Source organism: Girardinichthys multiradiatus, chromosome 19 (assembly GCF_021462225.1).
Source record: "Girardinichthys multiradiatus isolate DD_20200921_A chromosome 19, DD_fGirMul_XY1, whole genome shotgun sequence".
Classification (NCBI taxonomy): Eukaryota; Metazoa; Chordata; class Actinopteri; order Cyprinodontiformes; family Goodeidae; genus Girardinichthys; species Girardinichthys multiradiatus.
In genome coordinates, this window is record NC_061811.1 from 25,658,622 (window position 1) to 25,669,524 (window position 10,903).

Here is a 10,903-nt window from a genome sequence, read left to right on the forward strand (position 1 = left end):
CAGTAGTATCTGCTTTAGTGGCTTCATCTAGGAGAGAAACACAGCTAAGCCAATAAGCTCTGAGCTAGTTTTAAAGTCTATAGGATAAAAGAGAGCACAAGCAGTTAGTCGCACAGCCAGTAGCTATGTTCAGTAGAGAGACAGGATTAAATATTGAAAGTGTATCATCTATAGGATAAATTATTAGTGTTATTACTTGTGTAAAGTGTCTGTCCAACGGAAGGCAATTGATGTGTCAGTGGATGCTTAGGAGGAAATGCACAAAAAAGAGACTGAAACTCTGTATTCTGGCATTTTGCGGAGCTTTTGCTGCCAATTCATCACAGACGTCTGTTTGGATGTGGGGACTATCCAAATTCCAATTTGGCTCAAATCGAGGTGTCACTCCATATATTAATGAGGTCCAACATCTCACTGTCCCTCTACTGTGGAGTGCCATTGCAGCTGTTGTCCATATTGCTAACTGTTATCACTTTCCGTAGTCGTAAAATTGTGACAAATGTCAATGGAAAGTGGCGTCAACGTCACATCACATCTGCCTTGGTTGTTCCCCATTCAAAAGGTTTAGATACGAGCTGGATTCAGGATCATATATGGAAGTGGCCTAAATGTGACTTGAAAAAATCAGATATGAGCCAGGCCCGAAAGTTAACACTTCTTCTAAAAAGTCTGACCTGGTCTCTCTCACAGTATTCTAGAGTGTCTGTCACAGTATTCTAGGGCCAAACATCAAGCTATCTGCATGGCAGCTGAAGCTTGGCTGAAATTGGGTCATAAAACAATGAAATGATCCCAAAGACTACAGCATATCTACAAGGGAACGATACAAACTGAAAATAATCAAAGTGTATCCTATAGCTCAGTCAAAGTCATAGGGTATTTTCCATGAGCTGTGCATGAATGGATATCTGTAAAGAAGAATAGGCCAAATTGTCCTCAACAATGATGCAAGAGATCAATTAAATCATATAGAATATGAGTATTTTGAATTACGGCTGCTAAATATGTTCTACAAGTGATTGAAATTGTATTTTGACTTGGATTAAAACTTGCTTTTTTCCATGACTGTATAGCAACTACATAAATATTTCCCACAAAGACATTTCTTCCAAGACTAATGATTGTTTGTCAAATTTGCTCTTCTCATGTTCACTCCTGGTCTTATTATTAATGAAACAATGGTAGACATTCATCAGAACAATGAAGGCTTGGCAAGCTAAAGTCTAGGAGGCGTCTTATCACCAGAGACTTTAGTAAAATCCTTGTGCCAGAATCTCTTAAATATGCTTCACATCAACTTGTTTTTTAGAAGCAACCCATAGAAAACCTGAATACTGACCTAATATTGAGCAAAGAGATCAATTAGAAGGCAGGGGATTCTGAATTTCTACACTGGTGGGAATGTTTATAGCTCTCTGATAAATCTTGGACAATTATTGTGCAATTTTGATCTTCATGTTAACTAGGAAGTCCTTAAAAGCAAATAAACGGACTCCTTCATTTTGGTCAGGTTGAATATGTTGGGATCCAATGTAACTCTTTAAAAACTCTCTAAAATAACTCATAGACCATACAGAAGAGTGATAACTTTTCAGCCTTCCCAGATTTTACTCTGACAAAAACCGTTAATAAGAAGAAAAAACAGATCCTTGGATTGAGACACTAACATTTATACCCTTTAGTGACGTGAAATCTTGGTATTGTGTCCGTGAGATCACGCACAAAGAGCATGGATAGAGGACCAGGACTATTATATTTTCAGAAGGGAACATTTGGTCATCACCTGCTCTCAAGTGAACTTTGCCTTTTATTCAAGATCCAGATGTTAGTTGATATAAGAGTATTTTACCAAATCAACAAAACAGAGTCAGAACGTTACCCTGACATATCCTCCCTGAGGGTGGGTATTCAGCACCCAGAGGAACTGACAAACTAAATACAAACTTACTGAGAATGATTGTCGATAGCATGATCCTTAAACTGAGTTAAAGAATTAATGATAAAGTCATAACTCAGAACTGGATTGAGAACAGTGCCTTGCGAAAGTACTCGGCCCCTTGAACTGGTCAACCTCTTGCCACATTTCAGGCTTCAGACATAAAGATAGAAAATTGTAATTTTTTGTGAAGAATCAACAACAAGTGGGACGCAATCATGAAGTGGAATGAAATTTATTGGATGTGTCAAACGTTTTTAACAAATAAAAAACTGAAAAGTGGGGCATGCAATATTATTTGGCCCCCTTGCGTTAATACTTTGTAGCGCCACCCTTTGCTGCAATTACAGCTGCAAGTCACTTGGGGTATGTCTCTATCAGTTTTGCACATCGAGAGACTGAAATTCTTGCCCATTCTTCCTTGCAAAACAGCTCGAGCTCAGTGAGGTTGGATGGAGAACAGCAGTCTTCAGCTCTTTCCACAGATTCTCGATTGGATTCAGGTCTGGACTTTGACTTGGCCATTCCAACACCTGGATACGTTTATTTGTGAACCATTCCATTGTAGATTTGGCTTTATGTTTTGGATCATTGTCTTGTTGGAAGATAAATCTCCGTCCCAGTCTCAGGTCTCTTGCAGACTCCAACAGGTTTTCTTCCAGAATGGTCCTGTATTTGGCCCCATCCATCTTCCCATCAATTTTGACCATCTTCCCTGTCCCTGCTGACAAAAAGCAGGCCCAAACCATGATGCTGCCACCACCATGTTTGACAGTGGGGATGGTGTGTTCAGGGTGATGAGTTGTGTTGCTTTTATGCCAAACATATCGTTTTGCATTGTGGCCAAACAGTTTGATTTTGGTTTCATCTGACCAGAGCACCTTCTTTCACATGTTTGGTGTGTCTCCCAGGTGGCTTGTGGCAAACATTAAACAAGACTTTTTATGAATATCTTTGAGAAATGGCTTTCTTCCTTCCACTCTTCCATAAAGGCCAGATTTGTGCAGTGTACGACTGATTGTTGTCCTATGGACAGACTCTCCCACCTCAGCTGTAGATCTCTGCAGTTCATCCAGAGGGATCATGGGCCTCTTGGCTGCATCTCTGATCAGTCTTCTCCTTGTTCGAGATGAAAGTTTAGAGGGACGGCCGGGTCTTGGTACATTTGCAGTGGTCTGATCCTCCTTCCATTTCAATATGATTGATTGCACAGTGCTCCTTGGGATGTTTAAAGCTTGGGAAATATTTTTGTATCCAGATCCGGCTTTAAACTTCTCCACAACAGTATCTCGGACCTGCCTGCTGTGTTCCTTGGTCTTCATGATGCTCTCTGCGCTTTGAACAGAACCCTGAGACTATCACAGAGCAGGTGCATTTATACGGAGACTTGATTACACACAGGTGGATTCTATTTATCATCATCAGTCATTTGGGACAACATTGGATCATTCAGAGATCCTCACTGAACTTCTGGAGTGACTTTGCTGCACTGAAAGTAAAGGGGCTGAATAATATTGCACGCCCCACTTTTCAGTTTTTTATTTGTTAAAAAAGTTTGACACATCCAATAAATTTCATTCCACTTCACGATTGTGTCCCACTTGTTGATTCTTCACAAAAACCTGAATTTTATATCTTTATGTTTGAAGCCTGAAATGTGGCAAGAGGTTGACCAGTTCAAGGGGCCGAGTACTTTTGCAAGGCACTGTGTATGTAAACCCTGACAACGTATTGAAATAAGGCTAACATTGCAGTGTTATTATGTATCATAGTAACTCCATGTTATCTACTGAACAGTGAATAATACATTTTCAGGGAGAAGGCTTGTCTGAATGTTACAGAAGGCAGCACTGATAAAAATAAAAAAACTTAGTGACTTTTTTTAAAGACATTTCTGAGAAGGATTAAACCATAAGCTTTCACTTTAACAAAAGTACACAGCATGGCCTGAAAAACTAATAACACCTGTCGGGGATAAGTGAGGGTCTATAATTTCCTATCACAGAAGTGCTTTGATTGACAAGTTGACAGCAAATCACACTCTTGGTCACCAGACTTGTAAGCTATAAACACTGTTGGTTGGGTTGGGCAGATGGTTGAACGAAAGAAGTGTGACAGACTTCCAGGGATTTGAATGAAAGCATGCAATAAAATACTTCAACAATTTCAGACAGACTACAGTTTGGCCGCATAGTTCCATGTCATTCGGTACATTCACGCTAAATCACTTCCTGGATGTTTTGTAAGAATGCAGAAACTGGAAAAATTGTTTTTCGGGGAAATTTGAATTCAGTGGGAGTGTTGAAACTGATTTGGAACTGCACTGTGTTGTTTATAGTCACCCATCAGTTCTAGCTATCATTATGAAAGCCCATAGTGGACTGATGCCAATGAAGGGAAAGAAGCATCCGGCTGTTAAGCAAGGCAACTGGGAAGGAGCGGCTCCCACAACAGCAATGCTGAATCATCTCTTTTAGAAAAATAAAAATCATCCATCTATCTCTGCAAGCCAGGGGGATGGTCCAACCAAATTAGCATGACAACATTTCTGCGAGCTCCTTGGAAGTGTGACAGAGAATATCTGCTTTCATTGCCAGTGTCGCTACTAAAGACATGGAACAGATCAGTCCTGCAGACAATACAACATGATGTGATTCCCTTTGTGCATAATCTGCTTTAGCTTTTTCAAAGTGAATATTTTAGTTTGTTTAAGGACCTGCAGTCAATAGCTGGGAGGCAGGAAATGGATTTGTAAGCATACCTATTGGATTATGGCACAGGGGAGAGTTGCATCAGATCCTGCCTATTGTTAAAGACTGTGATACTCTTACATGTTCGTCTGCCTGGGAGTTTTTTTGAGAAAGCACCAATGTAAACCTTGAGCCGTCTTTATAGTCAACTAAAATTCCTCCATTACCCACTGGGGCATAGCATGAATCTGTTTTGAGAGCATTTACAAGTGGTTAAAATTAAAAACTGCTCAGCTATTCAAAAAATAAAAATATGTAATTCATTTTTTCTATGACCCTTAATGACAGTACTTTTTATTTCTAGAATAGATCTTGAATAGATCCAAGATGGTGCCGCTGATGGCTGCCTTGGAGCTTTGCTCTCTCGTTTTCTGATTCTGATTTATTTATGCTACTCACTATATGCAGTTTTGACATTAATTTAGAAGTTTGCTCTTTGTTGAAGGCTAGAGTACAAGTAGTAAAAAAATTATACAGTGTGCATTTGTAATCAGCCCCCATTACTCTGACACCGGTAAATAAAATCCAAAGTAGCCAACTGGCTTTAGTAGTATTAGTAAAAAGAAAATTGTTCTGTAAAGGCCTTTGAGGTTTGCTAAAGAAAAAACAGCATCATGGAGACCAAGGAAAACACCAAGGAAAGTTTAAAGCAGGATTAGGTTATAAAACAATATCATTAAAAAATGGAAGAAGTATAGCACAACTGCAAACCAGGCATTTCATGGGTGTCAACCTGAACTGACAGACCAAGAATGAAGAACATTAAGCAGAGAAAAGCTCAATGTAACCCTGAAGGAGTCAGAGAGATCCACAGCTAAGGTGATCGAATTTGATGGATTCACAGCTAATAGTCATGAAGTCTACAAATTTGGTCTTTATGGATGAATGGCAAGAAGAAAGCCTTGTCGAAAGAAAGCCATGAGAAGTCCTGTTTGCAATTTGCCTCAAGTCATATAGGGGAAACAGCAAACATGTGGAAAAGACCAATGTTGAACTGTTCTACATACAAAATGCATGTCGATAACAACACCATAAACACATGTATCTACTCGAAACGTGGTTGTTTTCAGCAGGGACAAGGAAGCTGATCAGAGTTGATGGAAAGATGAATGATGTTAATCACAAAACAATCGTGTAAGAAGACATGATATAGACTGGTAATTTAAAATCAGGCAGAGAATAACCTACAAACAGTACAATACACCTAAACATACAGCCAGAGCTGCATTGGATAAATTAAGATTAAAGCATATTCAAGTGTTAGAATGACCCAGTTAATGTCTAATACAATAAAGACTCTGCAGCAAGACATGTTAACAGACTCCCCATCTAGCCTAATTGAGTTTGAGTTGTTTCGCAAAGAAGAATAGGCAAAAATATCAATCTCCAGATATGCAAAGCTGGTAAATATCTTAAAAAGACTTACAGCAGTAGTTGTAGCAAAAGGTGGATCTACAAAGCATTCACTAATGAGGGGTACATACAAAAGCACAGTCAAGAGATTTTACTTTGTAAAATGAAAAAATCTTTTGCTGCCAACTTACAATTTTGTGCTTCTTTGTGTTGGTCTACTGTATCTCATAAAATCCTAATAAAATACTCCGAAGTTTGTGATTTTTATGTGGAAAAAAATGTAGAAAAGGGTCTAGTGTCATTGCCAGGCCCTGTAGATCATGTTAATACCAAAAAACGAATTTAGTAAATATCTTCCTTCTTGTCATCCGAATAGTGATTTTACCTAGTTTATATATTGATATATGTTCTAAATTGCAAAAATATATTTCAAAGGCTGTCGCAAAATTACACATTTGTGTATACATTTACCAGAATGATTAATGAATTTTGAATCAGTAATTATAACGCAATGTCTGTGTGCTTTGGTGTGATGTGTTTCTCCAGGTGGACCTGCAGCAAAACCCATGGGAGTGCAACTGTGAAGCAGTTCCACTGAAGCGTTGGCTCGAGGGGCTCAGCACAGTGATTTTTATGGGGGAGGCAGTCTGTCACTCGCCCGAAAAGACCAAAGGTGTGGACTTACGCTCCCTCTCCATGGAGCTCCTCTGCCCCGAGCTGGAGCCCCAGGAGGACCATCAGCAGAAGGAGCAGACAGCAAATACCACAGATGCAGGAGGTGTCTCGGTTGGCTACCCCAGTCCTGGGCTGGGACCCCTCACCACTCCATGGATAGATTCAATCCCTCTGTCGGTGTTGGTGCTCAGCCTGCTTGTGCTGTTTGTCTCTGCTTTCTTTGCAGCGGCGGCACTAATCGCCTACGCCCTGAGGATTAGGGACAAGCTGCCGTTCCGTCGCCAGGGAGAGGTAGACTTGGCCGGTATCCAGATGGAGTGCGGAATCTTCACTGAGCAGACACACCACCACCACCAGCTTCACCACGGCCTCCCAGATAAGCCCCCTTTACCTCTGCCTGAACACAACCACGTCTATGACACTATCTTGCCCCGAGAGGCTGCAGCTAAAGGAACCGACCCGGCTGGGGCCTCGCACATGTGTAGCAACCCGATGTTCCAAGACCAACAGGACGTGGAGGTGAACCAGCAACTGCAGCAGCAGCAACAGATGTTTGCAACTTCAAAAGAGTGCAAGGGAGGATACTGCCCTACTCCGGAGAAGGAGAAGGAGTGGGCCCTTGAGGTGTCCTCATCCCCCATCAACACCATCACAGGAGCAATGGGGGCGCTCGCTGGCCTCCATGGGAATGGCATCCTGTGTCCTACAGTCATTGACAGCCAGGGCCCCACTCCTAAGGTGGAGCTGGTGGACTGTCTCTTCCGACTCCCGACCCCTGAGTTCAGAGATCTGCCTGACAGGTATGGGAGGCCCCCGCCCCGCTACCCCCACACCCAAGACTGCCAACAGGAAGTGGGAGCTGACCAAACACTAGTGGTCACCACTCCTAGCTCCTTAGCTGTAGGTGGCCGAGGCAGCCAGAGTGAGCAGGGAGATGGAGAGCAGAGACCCAGACTGAGGACCAAACCAGACTACATGGAAGTTCTGGACCGGTCTTATCAGTTTTAACACTTCTCCTCCCTTTAATCCCTCTCCTTCAGCTTTTCCTGCTACCTTTTTTCTGATCTCTTCATTATCTCTCTCTCTACTGATGAATCACCCAATAACACTGACTCCTGTACAGAGGTTGGTTTTCAGAGGAGACTGTGGGGGAGTGGGACTACACAACACACCATGTTTATTTCTGGACCTGAGGTCAGTTTTTGTATTTTTCCCCACTACTGGCACATAGGTTGGTATTTGGCAAGGATTAGCTGAACCAGGATCTCTGCCTGGGGGCCACACTTCAGCTGCATTTTATTTTTCCACCGCAGTCTTACAGCACGAAAAAAGGCTCAATATTTCCATCAAAACGCCACAATTAACAGGATACAGCACGGCTGTAGGCGTTAGCGTTCATATTATCTCTCTCTAAGGACCTGCATGGAGGTGAAAAAAAAAAACAGCTCTTAACAACATCAAACACAAGAGTCATGAACCACGACAGCCTGAAGGTGTGGAGCTGGGTGTGCACGTTGAGACAGAGAAACGATCAAGACAACCCAAGAAGAAGAGAAATAACTGAGAACAGCCAAGTGCCTTAGCAATGAACAGCCAGCAGTATGGTCAATGCTTATTTTTCTATAAATACAGATCTATTTATCTAAACAAAGAGGTTTGACTACCAATGGACGGGACGCTGATGGAAAACTGAGACTAAGTGAAAACCTCAAGAGTAATTGCATTCCCTGGATGAGCCAAAAATAATAACCTACCCAGTCAATACTGGAGTTGTTTGTATGCAGTTCTGTTGATTTTCTTCATCTCATCCAGTAAAACTTAGCTTGCTTATCTGGAATTCTTTACAGGGCTATGACGGGGACTAATTCAGGATTGTCTGTTGCAGAGTGAGATTCTGGATTTTGTAGTTCTTATTATTGTTATCATCATTTTAATGGAAAACAAAACCAAGAAAGAGGGAACCACAGAAGGACACCGAGCCAATGGATGCATTTTTAGATTTCTTTATCTGTCAGACTTAACGGGGCCACAAGGACCTCTGCTTCATGTTTTATTTCATTCGACAAAGGCACAGAGGTTATTGTATTGTTTTTTTTCTCTAAAGTATTTCTCAGAGGAAAAATTGAATGAAAACAAAGAGAAAGGACAAAAAAAGCAGGCGTAGAGGCATTTTTTTCTGTTGTTAAAAAAAAGACACTTCTATCAACTACTGGTTAATATCTTTTATGGAGATACTTTTTATGCTTTCATCTCCAAACAATAGTAGAGGCAGTTGTGAATATATTTATTCTTAGTTTTTGCGTGTTGAAGCTCTCCTGTTAGGGATCATGTTATATTAATGTATAGGATGATTCTGCATCTGGTTCAGCCTTCTTACCGCCGACCCACGAAGTACAATAAAGGGTGCTACATTAAAGAAGACTATCTCTGGCAACTGTTGTGTGACAGATTTACACACACTTACACACAAATTGACCCACATAGTATGCACTCTCACTCTCTCCGTCTCCATCTCCTTAAAGGGATAGTTCATGATTTTTGGTAGATACCTTCCTCGTGTCTTCATTTTGTTGCAAATCAGGGTCTAGGGTAGGGTTAGTAGGATTTTCTATGTGTTTTGTCTCTTACTGCTAATTACAATACGAGCCAATAATATATGTTCAAACACTGAAGTGTTTGCACGATGATATGGGTGCCACTGGTTTAAGGAGATACACTCTCCTTAAATGGGCAAAAGTGCTAAAATAGTTTATACCCATGACTTTCACTGTGTTTCATAAGCACGGGAGCCATGTTGAAAACCGAACTCTGGGCGGCTTGGTGACCTCCTATTTTGTAAATTTCCAACATAATGTGGCATTCTTGTCGTGTTTCCGATCAGGAACTTGAAAAATCTGACTTACAGTACAGAGAGATAAATCCATTTGGATTTGTATCATTTTAAAAGACCTCCAATCTCATAAGCATCATAGTGGTTTACATAAACGCTATTTTATGCAGTTATCATGTAGTTATTTCCACAGCAGCTGATGATTATTTGGGAAATTGAACGTGTAAATAATTTTGGGTCAAGGTAACCACATAATAGAAAAGTAAGTTGGTGTAAAAAACTCCATTAAATAGTGTTCACTTAAACCACTGTAATATTTTTTAATTCTCAGTATCTGTTTCACACAGGAAGATCATTGGTGGTACACCACCTCCAACCTAGCAAAAAGAGTTGAATCTTAAAGCGAACAATACAAGAATCCAAATGATATCAAGATCTGGTATGTTGCATAAACTTTAAGACAGATACAGCTGAAATTGCGGTGTAGTGTGTGGCCCACAGTTTACATTAACACTTGTAAAAAAAAAGTTGTTCGAAACCAAAGAAAAAGTCTTAAATATGTTTTTAAATATTCCTATGAACTCTTCAAATAAACAGTCTTTGAAAAATGTTCTGCCATTTTAGTTATGAGATAAAAATCTTACTTAATTGCATTGTGATTAATACTCCTTTTATTTGGACAAAGGGACAGAATTGTTATTGTGAATGTTGGTACTTTTGGGGTTAATAAAAATACTCATCTTCTGGTACATTAAGCCTCAAAACGTCAACAATAGGTTGTGGTTACAAAAAAGTACATTATACATTATATTCTTAGGATTTTAATATCGTTGGTAAAAATTCTTCAAACTGTTTTTGAGGAGAAACATCAACCTCCAATCAAGCAACTGAGCAACAAGCAGCTGGTAACTACTTTGGTCTAGGCCCTTCTTGGACTAGCTGTTAGCTTTAGCCTGAAGGACTAACATACTTGGATTTATACTAAATGAAGAATCCAAGACATTGATCTACTGCTTATAACATTTTAAAGACCCTCACTTAAAAAATCCTGTACTTTCCTTTTAATAGTGCATGAATAAAGCAGCCTGAGGTCTGCTAAGCTTGTCCATGCAGAGTGTTAGAGAGATCAGATGAAAGCTGGACAAAGCTGATGGCCTGGAGGATTCCTCACATATTGAAGGCTGAAGAAAGAAGCTAATAAAGTCAAATCTTCCACATTAACTGTATGAAATCAATACAATCTATTTGTGAAATGAGGACATGTAAGGCTGGTGGCCCCAGGGCCAAGGTCGCACATTGCGGCATCCCCAGCCTGTGTTTCTCTTGCAATGATCTCTCCTCTTCTTTCATCTCTCTGTC

At 40.5% G+C, this 10,903-nt stretch overlaps 1 protein-coding gene across 1 annotated transcript in view; it reads left to right on the top strand.

Annotated features, from left to right (window-relative positions):
• Positions 1-9,135, top strand: part of LOC124884918 (SLIT and NTRK-like protein 3) — a 30,380-nt gene extending 21,245 nt beyond the window's left edge. The window contains exon 6 of the mRNA XM_047392969.1: positions 6,586-9,135. Within this exon, the coding sequence (XP_047248925.1) occupies positions 6,586-7,722 (1,137 nt within the window). The 3' untranslated portion in view covers positions 7,723-9,135. The remainder of the gene's footprint in view (positions 1-6,585) is intronic.
• Positions 9,136-10,903: the final 1,768 nt, after the last annotated feature.